General features: G+C 48.7%; 2 protein-coding genes across 4 annotated transcripts in view; one reads left to right on the forward strand and one right to left on the reverse strand.

Annotated features, from left to right (window-relative positions):
• Positions 1 to 23,494, forward strand: part of SMYD4 (SET and MYND domain containing 4) — a 68,472-nt gene that overhangs the window by 36,847 nt on the left and 8,131 nt on the right. For 2 of the 3 annotated variants that reach the window (XM_030295042.1, XM_030295040.1), the window contains exons 6-11: positions 3,557 to 3,739; positions 4,650 to 4,813; positions 6,758 to 6,890; positions 7,727 to 7,843; positions 8,034 to 8,157; positions 9,271 to 9,961. In XM_030295042.1, the coding sequence (XP_030150902.1) occupies positions 3,557 to 3,739; positions 4,650 to 4,813; positions 6,758 to 6,890; positions 7,727 to 7,843; positions 8,034 to 8,157; positions 9,271 to 9,448 (899 nt within the window). In that variant the 3' untranslated portion in view covers positions 9,449 to 9,961. Of the gene's footprint in view, positions 1 to 3,556; positions 3,740 to 4,649; positions 4,814 to 6,757; positions 6,891 to 7,726; positions 7,844 to 8,033; positions 8,158 to 9,270; positions 9,962 to 23,494 lie in introns of those variants that run through there. The other variant, XM_030295041.1, reaches the window with a different exon arrangement.
• On the reverse strand, positions 11,655 to 22,765 carry SERPINF1 (serpin family F member 1). The gene is made up of 8 exons (XM_030295049.1): positions 22,656 to 22,765; positions 18,683 to 18,771; positions 16,720 to 16,918; positions 15,903 to 16,058; positions 15,291 to 15,494; positions 14,080 to 14,222; positions 12,486 to 12,696; positions 11,655 to 12,042 (listed from the first exon to the last, which is right to left on the reverse strand). The coding sequence occupies exons 2-8, from the start codon at positions 18,761 to 18,763 to the stop codon at positions 11,783 to 11,785; spliced, it is 1,254 nt and encodes a 417-aa protein (XP_030150909.1). The 5' UTR covers positions 18,764 to 18,771; positions 22,656 to 22,765; the 3' UTR covers positions 11,655 to 11,782.

The raw sequence follows: 23,494 nt of genomic DNA on the forward strand, positions 1-23,494 counted from the left end.
TCCCTGTCAGATTGGCAAAGTTGCTTTGTTGGGTTTGGGGGATTTGTTTGTTTGTTTGTTTGTTTGTTTTAACTGTGATAAGGATTTTAGGTTAGAGTATAAAGAAATGGCCATGATATGTTAAGTGAAAAGAAGTAGCCGATAAATCGCTATGTGTACCACGTGGCCAATGACACGAATAATTTCATGCATGAGGCTAGAAAGAGGACTACAAGAAAATGCCTCTGCCTGGTAGGCTTATAGATGATTTATTTTCTCTACAATTTTCACTTTGTAATTTCTTTCTGACTACCATGTGTTCCTTTTGTAATGTTGATTAGTTTTCTAAATAACAAAAATAATTCAAACAATGGAACTTTATTTGTATGAGCATTTGTCTCTCTGATTTTGAGAGACAGAACTCAAGAGGGGCAGAGAGAGAGAGAGAGAGAGAGAGAGAGAGAGAGAGAGAGGAGGAATCCCAAGCAGGCTCCGTGCTGTTAGTGCAGAGCCCGAGACCTGAGCCAAAATCAAGGGTCGGACACTTAAGGGACTGAGCCACCCAGGCGCCCCGTATGAACATTTTTAAGACACTTGATACATATTGGGAATTTGCCCTCCAGGAAAGTTGTACCAGTTACCAGCCTACCAGTGATGTTCACTTTCCTTTTTGAATCCAACTGATTTTGTTTTAGTCTGCTCATATTTCTAATCTTGTTATATCCCTTTTTATTATTTCTTTGGGGTTCTGACACCTCTCAGTTTAGTGTTCTCGTTGAATTTCATTAGCAGCTCTTTCATTAGTAGCACAGAAGGATTAAAGTGTTAACTGGGATAGACTTTGACCAAAACCTATGAAAAGTATGTTATTATCTTTGTATGAATCCTATTTAATCAAAGTTCATCAGAAACCTCTCTTTGGTACTTATCTTAAGGCACAGAACTGGCCACAGATGATATTCTAGACCCTGATATGTGTGCTTCTATCTCAGTGGGAATGGCAGATTCCAGAGGTATCTGGATTCATCACAAGGCTTAACGAGGTTCCATGCAGGTTCAGATTAATTCACTGCCCTTTGCTTTCACTCTTCAACAACCAAGGAATCTACCTCCAGTTTGGATCCTTGATTATCTGTGTGCTATACACACAAATTTCTTTTGTTATAAAATACCTACCGGAATAGGTATAGTCTGGAAGTCTGGAACAAATCTCTTTTTCTGTACTTGAACCCCATTGTAAATACACTAGGGATATTACTAAGGTACACTTTTGGTAAAATAAAGAATCACTCCCTCTTTTGTTTTCGTTTTCGTTTTATGCACAAATGTCACATATTAAATTTGGTTGATAAGGTACATATATATTCTCACTTTCCATTATCTCTCCTAGCAGATGACTAATGTAAAATATTGGGTAATTTTTTTAAATCAATACTTCATTTTTAGAAATAATTAGAGGGAGACTCAACTCCGACATAAATATTCACCCCACTCAGTTCCTGGACCTACTTATGTTAGAGGATAATCTATAAATAATTCACAAAGCTGCCATTACTCACCATATTGTGATTATTTTTTCTGGGAAAATTTTAACAACTGTGCTAATATAGCCTGCCAGTTATCAGTAGTTGGGAATGCAAGTCAACTTTTAATTATGCAGAGGCTGATTATTCAGACAACAAACTGTTCGTGCCCTGTACTGCTCCTTCTCGCTGCCTACCCTTTAGCATTTTTACTGCTCATTAGCACATACACCAGAAGGTAGGCATTGGCCAGGGGGAAAAGGAAGGGAAACTAAAATCTGCTAAATACTGAAGACAAGCTCTGATGAAAGATTTCAATACAATTTGTAGAACTGGTGACTAAAATTGAGTCATTTGGATTCCCTGCGAATTTTATTTACTTGTTCTTTTCTTGCCCTCCATAGCAACAGATAATAGGATTGTCTGCAGAGAGACAACATTATTCCTATATTTAACGTTTTCCTTTCTAAGACATTTTCACATGATGGATCATGATATTTTCTTTATTCATCACATTTGCACCTAGACCGCTTCATTTCTTCGGCAACTGGTGTGTTGGGATTCCTGGCATAGGCCATGATACCGCAATTAGCCGATGGTTTTTCAGGTTTCCAGAAAACTGAAGGTTTCCCTTGAAGTACCGGCAGCTTTCATATTTCAGCCGGTTTCATTGGGAATACGATTTCCTCACGCTTACACCAAGGCCACTGAACACAATTTAAGCCTTTCTGGATGCCCAGGGTCATCTGCCTTTGCACACATATTCCCGAGCCGTGCATGGCTATTACAAAACCCATGTCGGTACGCTGTCGGTCTAGGAACCTCTGGTTAAGGGAAGTGTTACACCGGTAGTAAAACTTGAATGATACTAGTGTTTTTGTTTACCCTCGGGGTGTTATTCTTATATAAGTTTTCTACCTCCCTCTCCTGTCTGTCACCTGTCTCCTTTGCCGTTGTCATAAAACCTGCCTCTTATTAGTTCTCTGTTTCTGGGCTGCTGTGGGCTGAGAAACTGAATAACTAAGGCAGCTATAACTGTGGCTAAAATAAGAGCAAATAGGACCACATGAGAGCATAAAGAACTCATCTATGAGTATCAGTCGCGAGCTTTGGTGCAGAAATAGCCTCCCCGCTTAGAGGCCTTTTCCTTCCTTCCTAATTTTCAATCACGTAGTTAAATTGCTGGCTAATTGTGCTTCAAAGAAGAGATCGTGTGGGACACGTGACTGTCTTGAATTAGAGCTTTTCCAGAGAGGTTTTTTTCAGTGACTGATTTCCCATAAAGTTGGGACAGAGGGCAGAACGAATAGGTAAGCATAAGGAACATGATTTTTTTAAATATATTATCACCTGTCTAGTTTGGGATAGTGATCAGGTGACTTGTTCTATTAACTAACCAGAGACCGGTTAAACAAAAGCGGCATCGACTATAAAAGTCTTTGGGAAATCATCTCACCAGGCACTCTGGTTTCTGTGTCCTGGTGAACATTATGAAACTGTCTACCTAGAAGGCTCCCGGCTGATAATTCCTTTTTTATTCTTTTTTTTTTAATAAGTTCTAATCTTTGGGGGCGCCTGGGTGGCTCAGTCAGTTGAGCGTCTGACTTCGGCTCAGGTCATGATCTCGCGGTCTGTGAGTTTGAGCCCCGCATCGCACTCTGTGCTGACAGCTGGGAGCCTGGAGCCTGCTTCAGATTCTGTGTCTCTCCCTCTCTCTGCCCCTCCCCTGCTCATGCTCTGTCTCTCCCTCTCTCTCTCTGTCAAAAATAAACATTAAAAAAAAAATAAGTTCTAATCTTTGGATTTTTCTGGTATCGAGACACAATGGTTGGGTTCCGGGATTCAGTGGACTTTTCATGTGTTCGTTTGCTTTGCTTCCTGAGGACGAGAGTTTGCTGTGAGTCATGTTTCATCTGATATGTATCAGATCCGGCTATGGAGCTATGACTCAGACGGGGCTTCAGGCCCAGTTGCCCAGCTCATCTTCTGAGGAATCGACAGTGAGGCCAAGACTACTGTCCTGACACATTTTTCCTTTCCTCTTGCTCTTTCAGGATCTAAAGAGAACAGCGTGACCAACAGCAGGCAGGTCCGCCTTGCCACGGGCATCTTCCCTGTCATCAGCCTCCTGAACCATTCCTGCAGCCCCAACACCAGCGTGTCCTTCATTAGCAACGTCGCCACCGTTCGGGCATCACAGCAGATTGGAAAAGGGCAAGAGATTCTCCACTGCTATGGTGAGCCCTCCCTGCCTCTCCACTGTCCACGTTTCTCTGGCAGGAAAGGACAGGGTGAATCAGAATGGGCAAACCAATGGACAGGTGAAGGCAGTGCATACTTGGGCCAGAAAAAGAAAAGGCCTCCTGGCCTCCTTCCTTGGCCCTATTGTGTCTAAGCTATCACGTATCTCACTGCTTAATCCCATAAACTTCCTCTGCCAAAAATGGGCTCAGAATAACTTTTTGGGTTTTTTTCCTTCCTATCCTTCCAACTTGGAAGCTTCTTTCTTTCTTTCTTTTTTTAATTAAATATTTTTTAACATTTATTTATTTTTGAGAGACAGAATGCATGCAAGCGGGGGAGGGACAGAGAGAGGAGACAGAATCTGAAGCAGGCTCCAGGCTCTGTCTGATATTTGCACACAGAGCCCGACTCGGGGCTCGAACCCACGAACTGTGAGATCATGACCTGAGCTGAAGTCAGACACTCAACTGATTGAGCCACCCAGGCACCCCAGAAGCTTATTTCTATATCTAGTTCCACAAATGTTTGAGTAAAAGGCACCTGTCACATGATGAGTAATTGACCAGATCCTCTGCTAAGCTGAAGGGTTTTTTTTTTTTTTTTTTTGCATTTTTATTTTATTTTAAAGTTTGTTCATTTATTTTGAGAGAACGAGAGAGTGCAAGCAGGAAAGGGGCAGAGAGAGGGAGGGACAGAATCCCAAGCAGGCTCTGTGCTGCACTGTCAGTGCAGAGCCCAGTGCGGCGCTTGAACTCACAAACCCATGAGATCATGACCTGAGCCGAGATGAAGAGTCAGATGCTTAACTGACTGAGCCACTCAGACGCCCCTAAACTGAAGTTTTGAGTTTAGTGCTTGACTCCCTCTTGCCTTCACTATTGGCCACATGTGGTCTCTCGGCAGGGCCTCACCAGAGCAGGATGCGTGCTGCTGAAAGGCAACAGAAGCTGAGATCACAGTATTTCTTTGACTGCAGTTGCGCAGCTTGTCAGAACGAGAAGCACTCAGCCGCCACAGGGCCCCGGTGGGAGGCGTTCTGCTGTAGGAGCTGCGGGGCGCTCATGCAGGTAAATCTCTCTTTTTGCTTCTCTACTTTGGCTGGAGGTCAGTCATCCAGCCCAGAGGCCATAAATCTTCAGGAGAAGCCTGGAGACTTCTCAGGGGAGGCTGAGAGCAAGTCTCTTCCCCTTCAGCTCATCATCCCCGCACACTGGTTACCCCTCCACGGGAACCACAGGAAACGTTGGATTTAGTAATCTGTCTCTTGCAAATAACAGAAAATCCCACCTAAACTGGTGTGAGGGAGAGGGAAGGGGGGAAAAAAAGACTGGGCGTGTATTTGCTCAATAAATCACTAAAAGGTCCCAGGATGGGGGTACTTCAGATAACAACTGGATCCAGGGACTCAGATAATGTCACCAAGACCGATTTCTCTCTCTCCCTCCCTCCTTCCCTCAGCTCCACTTTCTCAGCGAGGCGATCCTCGGACAGACTTCCCTCTGGTGGTGGTGGCGAGATAGCTACCGGCAGTTCCAACCTCACATCCTCCTGGTCCGAGAGGATAAAGACGCGCGCTCCTCTCACAGCAGTATAGGCCAAAATTGTGCTTCATTTCATTGGCCTGATCCCTGTGGCTGGTGGAAAATCAGTCACATAGTTTTCCTCCAGCCATTTGGCCCAGAGGAATGGGTCAGATTGGAGCCACATGACCACCCCCTCAGCCACGGGGTCCTGAGTGGGGGAGGGTAGGAGAGGATCCTCAGGAGAAATCACGTTGCTATTGCCAAATGAGGGTGTAGATACTGGCATTTATTTTTTTTAATTAAAAAAAATTTATTTAATGTTTATTTTTGAGAGAGAGAGAGAGAGAGAGAGACAGAGCACGAGCAGAGGAGGGGCAGAGAGAGAGAGGGAGACAGAATCTAAAGTAGACTCCAAGCCCTGAGCGGTCAGCACAGAGCCCAGCACGGGGCTCGAACCCATGAACCGCGAGATCATGACCTGAGCTGAAGTCGGACGCTTAACCGACTAAGCCACCCAGGGGCCCCGATACTGGCATTTAAAAACCAGCAAATGTTCACCTCGGAGATTTTCTCCTCTGCCAGAGGACACAGTATTCTTAGGGGAACCATAAGTGTAATGTAGAGCTGGATGTGTTGGAAAGCTGAAGTTACAAACCCAAGGTCAAATGTGGGGAGGCCTCGCCTGGCACCTCTTCCTTTGGTTTTCTTATGGCTTTTGCTTTTTTTAAATTGAAGTATAGTTGACACACAATGTCACATTAATTTTAGATGCACAACAAAGTGATTCAACAACCCTGTACTCTTTTTATTTTATTTTTTAATTTGAGAGAGCAAGAGCCGGGGAGAGGGGCAGAGGGAGAGAAAGAGAGAATCCCAAGCAGACTCCACACTCAGCACAGAGCCCAATGCAGGGCTTGATCCATCCCATGACCCTGGGTTGTGGGAACATGACCTAAGCCACAATCAAGAGTCAGACACTCAACTGACTGAACCACTCAGACACCCCCTTTAAAAAAAAAAAATAGGCTTCACGCCCAGCACTGAGCCCCACATGGGGCTTGAACTCACAACCCTGAGATCAAGACCTCAGCTGAGATCAAGAGTCCGATGCTTAAACAGCTGAGCCACCCAGATGCCCCCAACAACTCTGTACTCATATGGCCTTTTCATAACCACTAGGAATGTGTCTGTCATCCAAAGCTCTGACCCTAAAGAGAGATAAGAAAGGAGTCTAGAGATGGGAAGAAACTGTGAATTGTAATACCAGTTTAATTTTGGTTGCAAAAATTAAATCTTAGGGTGGGATCATCTACTGCTTTCAGTAGAGTTGCTGCTGTCAAACCGAAGTGAGTCAGGCTTTGGTCATGGTGTATTATTGCCAGCATCTCTTTGGGGTCAGAAGCTGTGGAGTGACCCTATAATGTAAGGCACATGCAATGTTGCTAACCGACTGTGGTACAGGAATAAAGACAAAACTGACTTCCACAGGGAGACGATGTACTGATCTGTGGCAGCACGTCCTGTATGGAGTCAGTCAGCAGAGATCACCTCATCTCTCGGTTACAGGACCTTCAGCAGCAGGTTGGGATGGCCCGGAAGCTTCTCAGAAATGATAAACCAGGTGAGACTGGCTCCCTGCTTTGGTCCTCCAGCCCCTTCCTTTTTATTCATTCTGAGATCACCTTGGACTCAAGGAGACTCAGTGATGATGGAAGAATTACATTTAATTATCCCCATGCCAGCCACAAGATGGCTATGCAGGCCAATGAGACCAAACCCTAACCAGCTGAATTTGTGTGGTGTCCTTGAAAAAGGGCCAGAGGATTTAAGCTGTTGTTCTCTTGTGCATCAGAGAGCTAAGTTAAAATACCCCCATGATAACTAAAGGGTTATCTCTGACACCCATGATCTTTGTGCATATCCAGAAGTTCAGTGGATTTATTTTTAATTCCAGGGCCTAATGACTTAATTTTCTAAAGAGATTCTCTGCTCTCATCAGAGCCTCATCTCTTGTAGAGAGTAGTGGAGCGTGTGTCCAATGGATGGAAGTATCCTGCTTTCTTCAGAGAGACAGTTGTAGAATTCCACATCACCCTTGCAAACTCTGCCTTCGAACTTGATGTCATAGGAATTTATTTACTGAACTTTGTGAAAGCTGACCTTTAACCTAGATTTCAGTGTCAAGAGAAATCATGGTCATAAGTGGAATCTAGGCCACTGAAGTTGGAAACCCAGAGTAAATGTGGAGAGGCCTCACCTAGCACCTTTTTCTATAGAAAGAGAAAACATAAGAGAACAACAGCTTTACTGGAACAAACATTGTGGGTTGGTCACAACCGAAGGAGACAAAGTAGGGTTTCCACATTCAACCCAGCCAATATAGAACTTAAGAGCTGGGTTCACATTTCCAGGACTGGGTTTGTGTGGTAATGAGGCCACTTTCCTTTGCATTGATAGAGCGAGCCATTCAGCTATTGTTGGGGTGCCAGCGTGATGCCCAGAGCTTCCTGTCAGGAGAACACAGTCTGGTGGGAGAAATGGAGGATGACCTGGCCCAGGCCTATGCCGCCTTAGGTATGACTTGTGTCTTCATTTTCTGTTCTGAGGAACAAGTTTGCCTTGTGTGTTTGGTCATGACCCTAGCCTACCTCTTAGCCTTCAGCTAAAGCTGTTCTCCCTCCTACTGAGCTTTCCACACCCTGAAAACATTCATCCACAGTTGACTGTGATTCTCTCCTGGAACCAGATTTTTGTGTCTCTGCAGGGGACTGGCAAAAGTCAGCTACCCATCTACAGAAGAGTCTCCAAGTGGTTGAGGTTCGCCATGGGCCGTCCAGTGTTGAAATGGGCCATGAGCTCTTCAAACTGGCCCAACTCTTCTTCAACGGGTAAGTCTTTCTCTTTTTTCCTGACACTTTCCAGGCCACTCCCTGTCTTTCATTAGGTTCTTCTGTCCCTTACCTTTTTTCTGTGGTGCCGTTAAGCATGTTGAAACTTCTTCGTTTCCCCTTTAGGAGAGATCCTTTCCTTCTGTTTTATGGAAAAATGGAAGCTTTAGAATCTCCTCCTGAGAGATATGGGGAAAGCTCTTAGCTCTGAAAGGAGATTCCTAGGGAGAAGTTGCCAAGCAGTCCCACCACCTGCATGTGGCCCCTCTTCTCAGTCCTTGGGTTCCTCACACCTCTCTCATTGCCCTCACTCTCGCAACTTCAAGTCCAGGAGCTCTTCCTCCTCCCTATCCTGTTCCTCTTAAAGCAGCTCTTCTCAACCAGGAGTAATTTTGCCCCCAGGAGATGTCTGACAATGTCTGGAGACAGTTGGTTGTCACAATTCAGGGTAGAGACCAGAGATGCTGTTACCACAGCTAAGAATTGTCCGGCCCAAAATGCCGATAGTGTCAAGGTTGAGAAACCCTGCTTTGGAGGCTTCACGGAAGGAGCAGTAGGGTTGATGTCATCTACCTTTGCGGCTGAGATCACTGGGAGGCCCTATTTCTAGATGGAATACTTACTTCCAGCCTTGCTAAAGCTGCCATCAGTGCACCCTGGCTGAGGCAGTGTTTGAAGCTTGATCCTAAGATTACGAATGGTTTGTGGATCTGATACCCAAGACACAGAGGTCACCCATTTGGTCAGAGAGAGAGAGAGAGAGAGAGAGAGAGAGAGAGAACAGGGCTACAGAGGCAGGTCAGGGATGGACTTGGTTACCTGGAGACGAAGGCTCCTGAGTAAACCGTGGCATAAACACCAGATTAACACTTTGAGATTTTCCCATTTCTCAGGACCTTGGAACCTTCATGCTTTTTCTGATAACTTTGTTTTCAATCTCTGCCTTGCCGTGTGTTCGTGAAAGTCTCTCACCAACCCTTCCAGACTGTAAGATCCTTGAGGACAAATTGACCTTCTATAACTTTGTATTTTTCACAGGGTGCGAGTAAACCCTTGATTAAAGTTTGCTTGGTTGAATGGGTGGATTTACTCCTTTTACCTCCCGTGGTTCAGGTTTGCAATACCAGAGGCGCTGAATACAATACAAAAGGCAGAAAAGGTTCTGATGGTGCACTATGGCCCTTGGAATGATGAGATCCAGGAGCTGCAAAAGATGAAATCTTGCTTATTGGACTTACCACCCATCCCTGCAGGGCCTTCTGTGCAGGGTCCAAATGTTTTCTTCCAATAGTTAACTACCCTCCCATAAAAACTCCCAGTTCCCAGAAAAGACTTAAAACTAGTGTCTGGAGAGTCTAAACACTTTAAAAGGATTTTAGCTCATCTGCAGGCATCTGGAAGTTAGCCTGGGGTTTTGGCTAGACTCCACCTCACTAAATGATGATAGTCTGTTTCCCTGGAACATTCCTATGGTTTCTAGTAGTAATGAAATGTTATGTACCACTCCAATGGGAACTTAAGCTCTTGGTAGTTGGTAGTTGTATTGTAATTGAAAAATAATCATAAAGCAAGAAATCACCAAGGCTCCTTACCTCTATCTAGAGTCACCATTTCCTGTATGATATCTAGCTTTCTCGAATCCTTTGTTAAAACTGGTACAGTGTAAATTGTAAATAGAGAAATAAATATGGGGCCACTTTACTGTTGATCAGTTTCTTCCTGTCCTTATTATCTGCCTCTCATTCTATGCTCGTGGCAGACTCACTGACCAAACACTAATAAAATCGAGCTTATAGTAATGACATGCGCGCCTCCGTTCTCGGTTGTGTTTATTAGCAAGCCTGAAAGGAGACTCCTTTCTACCAGACCTCCCCAAGCTGGTAAATACAGACTGCATATGTACTGAGACATTGGGGGCGGGGGGGCTTCAAATGATGCTGAGGGTACAGGCGTTGCTGCTTGTGGTTTCAAACTTGAGGGACAAAAGGTAGGGATGACGGCTCTTTTCTACCTGGATAGGTAGCAATATTCTAGATTCTATCCTGTTCAGGAGGCTAGGAGACTCTGTTCTGAGCCCTGGTTGCTATATAGCACCATCGGTGACCAAGTGGTTTCGATGAGTTAGTGGAAAAGAATGTCAGGTCCACAGTGCTTTGAGAGCTTGCCCACCCTGGCCATGACCAGGAAGTGTCCATTGCTTGCCTCAGCATTATAATCTAGAAACGATTAGCCCTGAAGATGTCTGGCAGTAGCTTTTCAGGAAGCTGAGTGTTTAAATTTTTTTTTTTAATTTTTTTAATGTTTATTTATTTTTGAGAGAGAGAGAGAGAGAGAACGTGAGTGGGCAAGAGGCAGAGAGAGAGGGAGACACAGAATCTGAAGCAGGCTCCAGCCTCTGAGCTGTCAGCACAGAGCCCGACGCAGGGCTTGAACTCATGAACCATGAGATCGTGACCTAAGCTTCAGCTTAGGTTCAGCTTAAGTTGGACACTTAACTAATTGAGCCACCCAGGCACCCCAGGAAGCTGAGTGTTTAGAACACAGTTTGCATTCAAACATTTGAATGAAGGTCAGGCAGAATCTCATTTATCCAAATTCTCTCTACTAATTCACTGTGGCAAGACAGTGGCCAGTTAGGTTTTTGTTGTTGTTTGTTTGTTTGTTTCATAGAGATAAATTTTTCTTCTTGAAAATTTAGTCCTGAGGACAGTTCTGTAATCTGTTCCAAACACTTGACATGTCTCGTGTTCCTAAAAAAAGGTCCTGTTATACTGTGTAAAATAGACATACTCCCCGAAAAAGAATACATTTAGAATTTTTCACATATCAGGTCCCATTTTAGGTGTACTTGGGAGTTCTCTTTAAATGCTTTATGAAATATTTCCTGAAGTTACAAATGACCTCCCTTATCTGTCTGTGTTATCCTGTGTTATCAGGTGATACTAGCTTGACTGGGGACTATCTGTGCTTGCATTAAAACCTAAAGTTTGGTTTATTTAAGAGCATGCCCCACTGAGTATAAGTTATAAGTTATATACTGAGTATAAGTTATACTCTTATAAACCGTGACTCCTGGGGTGCCTGGGTGGCCCAGTCAGTTAGGCGTTCGACTTTGGCTCAGGTCATGATCTCATGATTCATGGGTTTGAGCCCTGCATTGGGCTCTGTGCTGACAGCTCAGAGCCTGGAGCCTGCTTCAGATTCTGTGTCTCCGTCTCTCTCTGCACCTCCCCTGCTTGCTTGCTCTCTCTTTCTCTGAAAAGTAAGTAAACATTAAAAAAAAATTTTTTTTAAATGGTGACTTTCTGCAGAGTTTATTATTTTTTTTTATATATATATGAAATTTATTGACAAATTGGTTTCCATACAACACCCAATTTCTGCAGAGTTTAGACAGACCCAGGCTATAACTATAGTACCAGAAAATTACTAAAGGGCTATTTATCTTAATATTAAACTTAACATAGCTCAAAATAGGAGGAACAGGGCAACAATAGTTAAGGATAAAGCACGTTTATTGCAAAGTATACATTGAAACATGATAGGGGCAGCCTTCGTGTAATATGTAATCAGCCACCCCCTAGGCTTTTCTTTTTCTGGGATATTTGAACTTGAAACTGGAGTATTAAATACCCCTGGGGTCCAGAATTTTGCCTATGAAGAGAAGGGCCCCTGTGTCTGTGTCTCTCAGTACGAAAATGAAAGGTTGGTTAAGGTGATAGTCCAGGGGAAAGGTGAGGCGGGCAGGCTGGAGCCCTGCGCTGGGGGCAGTGCTGGCCCCATCCTCATTCCACTCGAAGCCACCTCGATGTTCCACTTGAGTAAGTTTAATAGGTTTGCCTGTGATCTTGCTAAAGTCTGGCGAATCAAACAAGGATTGTAGTTCTGCAGAGATTGAGAGAGATTTCCGTTAAAACCCCGCCTTACCCAACACCCCGAGGAAGAATATGCTCCTGATTCTTAAGTCCTGATTCTCAAGAAGGCAGGCAAGCTGGGGGTAGAACACCACTTTGGACATTCGGTGAGGTATGAACACAGACCTCTGGGCTGGGTAGAGAGTAAGTGACTTGCCCAAGAGCACACGGCACGCGAGGTTAAGATTAGAAACCAGCTCGACAGACCTGTCTTGAGATGCAGTGTTCTATTAAAAGATGCATGCTTCTGGGGCTGAGGAATGTGTCTGATAAGGAAGGCAGTTCAGTCTTCCCCAGTCATCCCTGGCTTCCCTACTCAAGGGCCATGGAGCCCTTGAGTTCTGCTTATCAAGGTGGAAGGCTCCAAGGCTCAACCCCGTGCACCCCAAGAGCAAGGGGGTCTTGCGGACATACTCATCTCCTGCAGGGACTTAGTGACTTCGCCTTCATAACTCAGCTTCAGCTTGGGGATGGTCAGGACGGCTTGAATAGTCTTCAGCTCTCGGTCTATGTCATGAATGAATTCGGAGGTGAGGCTCTCTTCTATCATGGTCAGGTTCTGGGTTACTTTCAGAGGCAGGAAAAAGATGATGCTCATGCTGCCGGTCAAGGGCAGCTGGGCAATCTGCAACAACAGAGAAGGAGCACAGGGGTTAGTGCTTTGGAGCCCAAGAGCCCAGGGCTAGACACACACTCCAGGATGCCTTCTCCTCTCCTGTTTGGGTCCCTGGCCATGCCTTCCCCGGCCCCTAATCTATTTAACAACTGTCCTTCTAGGCCACTGCTTTCTGGCAGCAAGATATCTACTCTGGTTCCTTCCAAAGAGTAGACTCTTGTCTTTTCTTACCTCAGCCTAATACCAACTAAAGTTATGTGCTGAAAGAATTTTCTCCTGTGGTTCTAAGGAGCTAGGATTGAATCCCAGGTCCATATTTTCTCCTGAGGATTGTCTGCCAATAGTTACTGATCATCTGTTATGTACAGTACATATGTTCAGATCTAGTACAGAGCCCTGGACTAGAAGGTGGGGGCGTTGAGCACAGCAACACAGAAGCAGTAATAAAATGAGTCTTTTGAGCAGAGGCTGTGAACCTAAGGTCCATGGGACAAACAGCATCAGGAGTCCTAACGGCCCCTGAAACCACATACAGAAATGTGTGCATGGGTATACGTGGCTTTTCTCTCCAGTGTTTTGGGCGTTCTGTCAGATTCCCAAAGAAAAAGGTTTAAGAACTACTGATTTAGAATTAAAAGATGTCTAGTATATGTGAAAGATTTAGAATGCCAGCAATTCGGAGTTTGTGACAGTTTGTTTTTTAATTTTTTAATGTTTGGTTACTTTTGAGAGAGAGAGAGAGAGAGAGCAGGGAAGGGGTAGAGGGAGAGAATCTGAAGCAGGCTCCAGGCTCTGAGCCGTCAGCACAGAGCTCGATGCGGGGCTCAAACTCAACAGGGTGCAAGATCATGACCTGAGCTGAAGTGGGGCACTTAACCAACTGAGCCACCCAGGCGCCTGAGTTTGTGACAGTTTTTTAAAGTTTCGCTTTGAATTCTAGAAATAAAAGATCTCCCCAAAGAGAGAAAAGGAGAAAGAGAGAGGAAGATGGGGGAAAAAAGACAAGAAAACACCAACATTTGAGTTGTCCACTCTTGGCCCATTTCGCATTATCTTCTCTCTCTTTTTTTTTTTTTTTTTAAAGTAGACCCCATGCCCAACGTGAGGCTCAACTCACGACCCTGAGATCAAGAGTCGACGGCTTTACCTACTGAGTCAGCCAGGCGGCCCTCCCATTATCTATTAATCCTTACAACAAACCCTGAGAGGATAAGTTTCAATACCTGTCCTTCTTCATTTTTAAGAAGAAAGGCTCAGAGAAGCTGTTGACTTGCTGAAAGTCCCACAGAATTTAGACAGCTATCACATCTCAAAGGTCATCTTATTTCCACTATACCATCCTGCCTGTCTCGGTCCCCCCAGCACCCACCACTCACCCTACCCCCTACAGACCTTGCAACTGAGATCAGAGTCCAAGCCGTAGCGTAAAGTGGCCTTAGGGTCTGACATCATGGGGACTCTCACGGTCCTCTCCTCATCCAAATGGAAATCTTCAAGGGAAGTCTTTCTGGGGTCAAACTTTGTTACCCACTGCCCTGGAATGAAACAAATGGGGTGCCCTGAGCCCCGGGAGACCAGACAGGCATTGGGACCATGGTGTGAGACCAAAGCATATTGTGGAAAGCTGCCTGGCTAACGCAACCGCTCCAGAATGTGCAGGCTGGACCACAATATGTCTAGGATCTGAACACCTTCCGTATATAGACTCAGGAGGAAGGAAATACATTGATTTTAGTGATTTGATGGTCTGGATTATACAATAATATCCTCCTGTGATAGCCCAGGGGGAAAAGTAAACTGGTATCTACTTCTGCAGTGAGGTGTCTGGGAGACAGCATCGAAGGAGGTCAGAGCTGTAAGGGACCTCAGCATCACCCCCTCACATCTGAAAAAGCGCCGAAGCCCAGAGGGGTGAAGGCACTTGGCAGTACAGCGATGTGATAACCAAGCTCCCTTAGTCTGACGTGACCTTCTGGAGATCAGTGCTTCAAGGAGGGCTTTTCTCAAGGTTAGGGGTTCACTGTTGCTACCGCCCGAGAGTTGGTTGTAAAGCATCGGAGGTTGTCCAAATCCCACCCAAGTCTTATCTGAATGGGGCCAGCCTCGCATGGCGAACAGCGGTTTGTCGAATACTTGCCGTGTCCTGGGCACAGTGCTCTGGTCGATGTGAAGATAGGAGATGATACAGACAGAGGGCCTCTGACGTGTGTCATCCCGTGTTAGAGGTGAGGGAATAGGCCCGGGAAGGCTGTGAGGCCTGCGCAGGGCTCTGCAGCCGGGAAAGGCCAAGCTGGGCTTTGACCCTCCTGTGACTCCAGCCCAAATCTAACGGTGCCCGCCCCAAACAGGCACAAGAGTGGTAGCGCTCCCTTGTCTGGGCTGGTCTTTCTGCATAAGCCTCTTCGCTTTGTAGGCACTCCCCACGTTTGCCTGGGATTAGGTGACGAGCACAGAGCTCTCAGGCAAGGGTGTTTCCCGGGTCATCCTCTGGCTGTTCGCCTCTGGGTTCATGCTGAGCTCCATCTCTGACGTCCCGCCCTTCCCCAGCCCCTCGGACACCCACCATCCACCCTTGGCCAAACGAGAGGTGGAGGAGCCCTCACCCTTGAAGTAAGCCACACCGAGAAGGAGAATGCTGATTTCACTGGGTATCTCCCGTGTGGACCTAGCAATTTTCCCTTTCATCTGGGCCTGCACCCAGTTGTTAACCTCCTGAAGGTCCAAGCGAGAGTTGCCGGTCAGGATTCTGGGCCTGGTGCCGTAGGACTTTTCCAGTGGCGCGACAAAGCTGGATTTTATCCGCAGCTCTGGGGAGACATGGAGAGAGAATGTGCTCTGAGAGCTAACCAGCATCCGCTGTTTGAGAGCATGCCAGGCTCAGGTTCTGGTTTACCACTCAGCAGGCCCCGACTTCCTGCCTAGTGACTTCCCGTGACTTGCTGGGACTTTGTGCCAGCTTCCCCAGGCTCTGGACAGGGAACAACGAATTTCTCTCATTCCCATTTCTCTTTGCGTTACTGCCCTCCCCCAACCCTCCCGCTGTCTCCCTCAAGCCACTTCCTCTTTCTGATCCTCTTTGAGCTCACGGGCCCCTTCCTGCCCACCAGTGCCAGGCCCAGCCTGGGCAGATGTGATCTAGTGTTTAGAATGAAGCCCCCATGTGGAGGAGAGAGCTCCATATTCCTCGGGCATCCCTAGCTAGCAAGGTGACTCACTCCTCTCAAAGATGATCCGGGAAGCACTCTTGAAGTTCTTCTGGGGGGCAGTGACGGCAGCAAGGAGCTCCTTATAGGTGCCGTGGATGTCCGGGTTGCTGATCAGATCATAGTAGAGAGCCCGGTGAATGGTGGATTCTGTCCTCTGTTCTGCTCCTGCCAGAGAGACATGGGTGGGAGCCTCACTAATTGCCCGCTGGGGCCCAGATCAGGCCAGATCCCAGGACAGGCCACCACACTCTAGTCTTTTACTGCTCATACTGGAAACATCTTAGACTGGCAAGAAATTTGAAGGCAATGGAAGAAAAATGTTTTTTTCTAATGCAGGCTAAGGTCATCAGGCCTAGAGAGCGCAATAAGGGTAGGACTGAGGGGTAAAAGCCCCTGTCTATCTCCATCACAGCTGTTACCAGAACGTTTTGTGGTTACCTGTTTATTAGTCTTAGCTAATAGAGACTCATTAGCTCAGCTAATATGAACTCAGCTGTGAGCCGAGGGCGGGCAGAGACCACGCCTCCTTGTGTGCGGTTGAACCCCCATAATCTAGCCAGACGGCTGGTATGCAGAAGCTTCTTGAAGGAATGAATGAGTGTTGAAGTCACCCTGTCTATAAGTGGTCCCGAGGCCTCACCCCTGAGTCAGCAGTGCTCAGCGCCTCCGGGGAGCGAGGAAGGGATTGTACGTGCACATGCAGGGGACCTCAGCAGGCCAGTCTCTCAAGCACCTCTTCGCCCCTTCCTGAGGGGAAGAGTCTCTAGGACTTAGAGAGGCATGTACACGCAGAGGATTCTGGGGCCGTCTGCGTCTGGGAACTCACCCAGTGAGAGGGCAGAGAGAGCAGTGGCCACGCTGAGTGGAGACAGCAGCACATTGGCAGTAGGGCTCAGGCTGGACCTCACGCGGTACAGATCATAGCCGAAATTGGAGATGGCTGCTGCCAGCTTGTTCACGGGTACCTTGAAGAAGGGGTCCTCCTCCTCCACCGGCACCCCTGTGGTGTCAGGAGCTGGGGAGTCCTGGATTTGAGTAAAAAGGGCCATTAGAGATGAGCCGTGGATGACTGGTCTCGTTGCTTTGAGTGGGATTGTCATTCTGGCCCCTTACAGCCATCCCGCCTGAGGACCGTCCATGTAGCCTAACTTTGGAATGTGTCCGTGCTCCCTGATCATGCAGGAGCTCTCTGCTGGGGACAGACAGCCCCAAATGGAAATCAGTTGACCACATTTAAACACTGGTGACCTGTGAGCCTCAGGCCTATAATAATTTTAAAAAAGAGAGAAAAAGAGCCTCCTGCCTTCCAAGGAACTCTGTTCTCAGGCCAGAGCAAGCTACCTGTCTGTCCCCCCTTGCTTACTGCTCCCAGGTCTCTACCTGGACCCTCCTTGCCTTTCACGGCCTTGATCACATATCATCTCCTCCACCACAGACTTTCCCTCGTTGCCCCAAAGTGAAGGCGCTTTTTGGTTTTCTGAACTTTTTACAGAGTCAACTACCACTTACATATGAACCACCTACCATGTACTGGGCTCTGTGCTAGTTCTTTTCATTTGAGGTACTTTATTTCTTGCTTATTGATGTATTCCATGCCTCAAAAGACCGAGTGCCTTGAAGGCAAGAACTGAGTCTTTGATGTTTCCGCCCATCCCCAGCCCCTACAGAGCAGGTATTCAGTAGGTAGAAAGTGAGTGACTGACCACAATGGCCCTGTAAGGGTAGGTGTTTTTAAACCCACTTTATCGATAAGATAGAGACAGACTCAGGTGACAGTGACTTGTCTAAGGTAACCAAGCTAGGGGCACCTGGGAGGCTCAGTGGGTTAAGCGTCTGATTTCAGTGAGGTCATGATGCCGTGCTTCACGGGTTTGAGCCCCACGTCGGGCTCTGTGCTGACAGCTCAGAGCTTGGAGCCTGCTTTGGATTCTGTGTCTCCCTCTCTCCCTGCCCCTCCCCTGCTTGCATTCTGTCTCCCAAAAACAAATAAACATTAAAAAAAATTTTTAGAGGGGCGCCTGGGTGGCTCAGTCGGTTGGGCGACCGACTTCGGCTCAGGTCATGATCTCGCGATCCGTGAGTTCGAGCCCCGCGTCGGGCTCTGTGCTGACAGCTCAGAGCCTGGAGCCTGTTTCGGATTCTGTGTCTCCCTCTCTCTCTGACCTTCCCCCATTCATGCTCTGTCTCTCACTGTCTCTAAAATGAATAAACGTTAAAAAAAAATTTTTTTTTTAATTTTTAGAAAGAAAGAAAGAAAAAGAAAGAACGAACAAACGAACAAGGTAACCAAGCTAAATGAGAGGTAGAGCCAGAACTCAAACTCAGAACTCACAATGAAGTCCAGGGCTTCAGTCATTATGCCCGTGCAGCCCTGGTCCCTCACTGTCACTCAGTATTAGCTTCTCAGCATCTGCCTTTGCAGTCTGAGGCCTTCCACACTCATATCTCTGCCGCACCCTGGTCGGTATCTGCACAAATGTCCAGGAACTCACCCAGTCAGTGAGACCCACAGTCCCACAAGGTAACGAGAAAAGGCCTTCACCAAAGGGACCACCCTGGTCCCTGGGGTTTGTTAGACTGCCTTCACTTTTCACCTTCTGGGATCTTATTTCTGTCTCTGCTAGGTTCTCTGAAAGGCAGGGCAAGATGCTTTCTGTCTGTTTTGCTGATGTCCATATGTAAAGGCCAGAGCTTGGCCTGGAACCTGGGTGTCTGTCCCGTCTCCCATGCTGCCTGCTAAGGTGGGGCTGGGATTGCTGACGTCCCCACCTCACCCCACCCGCACTGACCTCCAGGCTGCCCGCGTTGTCCTGGCAGCTGCCTGGCCCGAGGAGGGCTCCAGCCCAGAGGAGTAGCATGAGGGCCTGCATCCCGGGGCCTGCAAGAAAGCAAGGGGCAGTGAGCTGTTTCCCTCACCCACTGCCCTGCTCCACCAGCCACCCTGAACAGGGAGCAGGAGCTCGATAGGACCAGCCACCTCGCCTCTGACTTCCCCAGGCTGGAAGCGGCCCCTCAAGCTGACGGTCCCTCCCTCTCATCACCTCCCCTCTCCTCCACCTGCCTCACGGCCTACCGTCCCAGGGTGAACCTGTGCTTTCCTCCGCTGTGTCAGGAGACCTACCTTTGGACCCAAAGCTCCAGGGCCATGGAGATCGAGTCGTGGGCCCCTCTGTGTGGATATGGCCTAGCACAAATGCACAGCAAGGCATTTCCCTGGAGGCACCCGGCCAGCTCATTACATAGGATTTGGGGTAATGTCAGAAGGGGGCAGAACCGAGGTCCCATATGTAGAATGACAGAATACAGAGAATGGAGACATCTGGTCGAGCCCCTGCTTTCCCCGGGAAGTTCTCAGACTCTCCCCTTGAATTCCTCTGGTCTAGAACCCGTGGCCGCATGAGGGACTCATTCCCTTCCCAGTTCTCTGTTGAGAGCTCTTAGTCTCCTAGTTAGGAGCACTGGCCCTAGGGTCAAACAACTGGGTACAAATCTCAGTTTGTCTTAATACCTCTCTAAATCACAGTGTCTTCTCTTGTGAAATGGAGATCAAATAGTTCTTACCTATTGTGATGATGATTAAATTGGATAATGTCTCCATAGACCTGAACAGGGCAAAGGCAGGTGAGCTCTCCAGCAATCCCTGAGCTGAAGTGGGTCTCCCTACACCTGGAACCCCAGGGCGCCCCTTCATCCTAGGGAGACAGGTCCTCTTCCAGCCACCAGCTCAAAAATAGCTCTTACACCCTCAGGGCTTTCTTTGCTTCAGGTTAAACAACCGGTTTCTTAGTAGGGCCCCCCAAGTCCATTCACCTCCCCAGCAGTGGCCTCCTCTGGACCCACTCTCTCTGGCCCCTGGACCACGAGGGAAACGGGAAATCTGGGTCCAGAGCTGTATGCGTGCCACCATCCCTCACCCTCCTGCACTTGCTGCATCCGTGAGCTCACCCCTGGGAGTCTGGGTGTGGGGTGGGAGGGGTGGAAGGCAGCTAAGGGGGCTTCACGGGTAGGAGCTTCTAAGAGGCCCTCTGTTTAAAAAGTGGGAGAAGGGGGGGCCTGGGTGGCTCAGTTGGTTAGGTGTCCGACTTCAGCTCAGGTCATGATCTCACGGTTCATGGGTTCGAGCCCCGCGTCGGGCTCTGTGCTGACAGCTCAGAGTCTGGAGCTTGCTTCAGATTCTGTGTCTCCCTCTCTCTCTGCCCCTTCCCCTTGCACTCTCTGTCTGTGTCTCTCTCTCAAAAATAAATAAACATTAAAAATTTTTTTAATAAAAAGTGGGAGAAGGCCTCAGAAGCTAGGACCTTTGGTTGGTCTGTGACCTCCCTCTGTCCACACTGCCAAGTCAACCATTTATAATCTGCCTTCCCTGCCCCTCACCTCCCTGACACATGCACAGGCCAAGGGTCTTGAGCACTTTCCTTGTCATCTTCTCATATATCCAGAAATACCCTCCCACACGCACAACACACATACTTTCCTGACTTCTCAGAACAAATAGGAAAGTCGGGAGTGCGGTGTGTGATTTTTGGCCAAAGTCCTTAGAATCAAGCCAGATAATCCACCAGACAACACCGTAGAGATGAAAAGCAATGAAAGAGGCCGCCTCCAGAGTCTGCCCAGCTCAAGGCTGGACTGCGGGTGGGAGCGAGCCTGGCTGTCTTCCCAAACTCTGATAGGGAGCTGCGTCCCAGGGTGAGCCCCACAGACCCTCGTTCTCAGCCAGCTGCCCTCCTATACAGCTGCGGCTGGCGCTCAGGGAGAAATCTTCCGTTGAGGCAACAGGAAAAGCTTTCTGTGGTACCAGATCGAAACCTTTAACACCATCCAGGCTCACAGCTGCTCTCTCCACCCGCCAGCCCCACCCCAGAGCTGGTGGAGCCTTCTCGCCTGAGCCTCAACAGATTGGTTTATCAGACACCCAAAATTCCAGGAGATTCACAGGCAGCAACGCTAAAGGATAAGCCGCTAGCTCTAGTCCCTCTGACTGGGGGAGGTGGGGGGCATCCTGGCATAGTGTCTAAGGAAGCTACGTTTACAGTTCAAATGCACTTGAAGGTCAGACCTTCCCCACGGGAGTCCCTACAGAATCAGCCTAAGCCCCGGGGTCATGTGATCACTGTCCCCATGTGGGTGGGCTGAAGAGAAGTGAGGGACCCTGGCAGTGAAAGGCACATGGGTCCCCAGCCGGCCCAGAGCCAGTCGCTGGGACATGTACTATTAATGGCACCTCTGAATCTTCTATCTCAAGCCCTGGGGATGAGGGAAGAGGAGAGATTATTGAGAGCCCCCTACAAGGGCACTGAGAGAGCAGAGAGAAAGAGTCTGCATGGGGTTGGGGGGCCCTGTCCAAGGTGATTGTTCTGTGGGCTGAGGGCAGGCAGCCGCTGCCTGGCCAGGGGCACAGGGACAATGATGCCATCCTGTCCAAAGGGCAGTATCCAAGCCAGACTCCTGTCATACCAGGAAGGGGAGGGCATGGGGAGGAGGTAGATACGCTCCCCGTTGGGCCAAGGTCAGGCCTTCCTTGCTGCCACATTTACTCAAATCAAGAGACACAAGGAACTGGGATTTTGTGATCTTGCCTTCAAGCTGGGAGGATAAATTTGAGCCAATACATGTGTTTCAGATTAAATCCAGCTGTGAGACAAACACCATCCCTCCTCCTTCCAGCACCACACAGCCTAAAGCCACATGGCAGTGGACCTCCTGGGCAGCACAGGGAAGGGCACCACCCTCTCTCCTGGGAGAGAGGTTCCGAGGGTCCCCTCCAGGCCCACTCCACCCATGGGGACCCTGCCAGTCCCCGGGAAGCCTTCCTTCTGAAGCCTGGGAGCCTGAATGAGTGGGGCCACAGTGCCCATGAGTTTCACCTCCCCACGCCCCAGAAGGGCCAGCCCTAGAAGCAGAACTGTCTGGCCCCCTTCCCCTCCCACCCTGAACTCCTGGTGACAGGCATGGGCCAGACAGTGATGGGATTTCTGGGAAGCCTGCGGCTTTTGTTTGGCCCAGACCCGCTCCTTGCTGTGGTGTACCCCAGGGAGCAGAAAGGATGCGGGCAGCCAATCTCTCCAGACCCCATACGCTGGCTGGACTAAAGAGTGGTCATTGTTTGCGAGAGGCCAAAGCCCCACTGGTCTCCCATCCCAGCCTTTACTGGAAGCTAATTTGGCCGAAGAGGAAGGATGGCGACTGGATAGAAGGACCCAGCCGTCCCTCGTCCCAGTCTTCTGAGGGCTCAACAGGTCAGCTGCTTGGCGGTGTAGGAAGTTACCTCTGAAATCGGCACCAATTGATTTTGAAAAAGCAGTAGGGAGCTGAGCCCAAGCCAAGGCTGGGCTGGAGGGGGTTGGGGGGCTGCCCCGCAAATACCCCCAGGGAAGCAGTGCTCCGGGACGGGACAGCCTCCTTCCCTTAGGTCTGCGGAGCCCTTTGGAGGTGCTGCTCAGACCCGGCCCAGCAGCTGAGCCCTCTGTTTCTTCCCACTACCGCCCTCCTCCATTGCTTCCCACCCACTTCATTCAAAAGTCTTTCCAGCCTCTTCTTCCAGTGGTGCAGTGGGGTTTGGGGATAACTGGGCCCTGGCCTTCTGCCCCCAACCCCCTCTGCCCTCTCTTATCCTCTCACCCCCGTGCCCAAGCTGCAGGAGCTCTTGGCTCCCCACCTCCTCTCCCTCGCACCCCTCTTTTCTGCTCCCTGCCTGTCTCAACCCCGGGGAGCCTCTCCAGTCTTCCCCTGACACTCGCACCAGCCAGGGAGCTGCTTTACCTGTGGGTGCACCGCAGCTCCGTGCCAGCCTCTGCACACCGAGGGGCTCCAGCAAGCACAAGAGCTATTGCAGCCGCCTCCCGACCCAGCGCCCAGCAAGCTTCAGATTACAGCTACTCCTTTCTTAAAGCGACCTGCACTCAGTTTGGATTCTGTGATTGCATCACTGCCTGGTGTTAACTTTAACCCACTGCTGCCCTTCCACCACACATCCCCAACACACACACACACATTCCCACACCGACTCCACCAGACCGTCCTCTGGGACCCTGGCCTTCCTCCTGCCTGCGGTCCCACCCCCAAAGGGCACCCTGGCCAACTCGGGTGGGAGACAGGCCTGAGGAAGGAAGAGACTTGCAGGAGGAGGCCCGGGAGGCAGGCTAGAGCAGAGAGGGAAAAAAAAAAAAAAAAAAAAAAAACACCCTGCCCAGTGCTAGGACTCTAGGTTTTTCCTGGTCCTTGGCTCTGGCACTAGCTGGGATTTGGGATTTGGGATTTGGGGCAAGACAACTCTCCCAGCTCCTGCCTTGCCTTGGCTGAAAAATGGAGAAATGGAACTGGGATGTCTATCTGCTTTCTCAGCCCTGGAATTCTGTGATTTCTAAAGATCCGAAAGGGCAGTGGGGGAAATATCCGACCAGAGGAAGAACTGGGCTGTGCTAGAACCGTTAGTCCTGAGGGGAGGCCAAGAGTGTGCTGGGCACCTGCTAGGCACAATACAGGTCCTCTAGATGGGGGAACACCTGGGCCCTGCTCAGCTGGGATGTTTAGGACCTTGCAATGTGGTTGTGAACCTAAAATACTGACATGGGAAATAATGTAACAAAACGCTTTCCAGG

This window comes from Lynx canadensis, chromosome E1 (assembly GCF_007474595.2).
Source record: "Lynx canadensis isolate LIC74 chromosome E1, mLynCan4.pri.v2, whole genome shotgun sequence".
Lineage (NCBI taxonomy): Eukaryota > Metazoa > Chordata > Mammalia > Carnivora > Felidae > Lynx > Lynx canadensis.

Bases quoted from the DNA above. Each gene is read 5' to 3' on its own strand.
- SERPINF1 (XM_030295049.1), bottom strand. From the start codon at position 18,763: ATGCAGGCCCTCATGCTACTCCTCTGGGCTGGAGCCCTCCTCGGGCCA. The intron at 14,223-15,290 runs GTGAGGGCTCCT...GTTTCATTCCAG, and splicing joins CGGTGTGGCTTACTTCAAGG to GGCAGTGGGTAACAAAGTTT. The intron at 12,697-14,079 runs GTCTGTAGGGGG...CTGTTGTTGCAG, and splicing joins ACTCTGATCTCAGTTGCAAG to ATTGCCCAGCTGCCCTTGAC.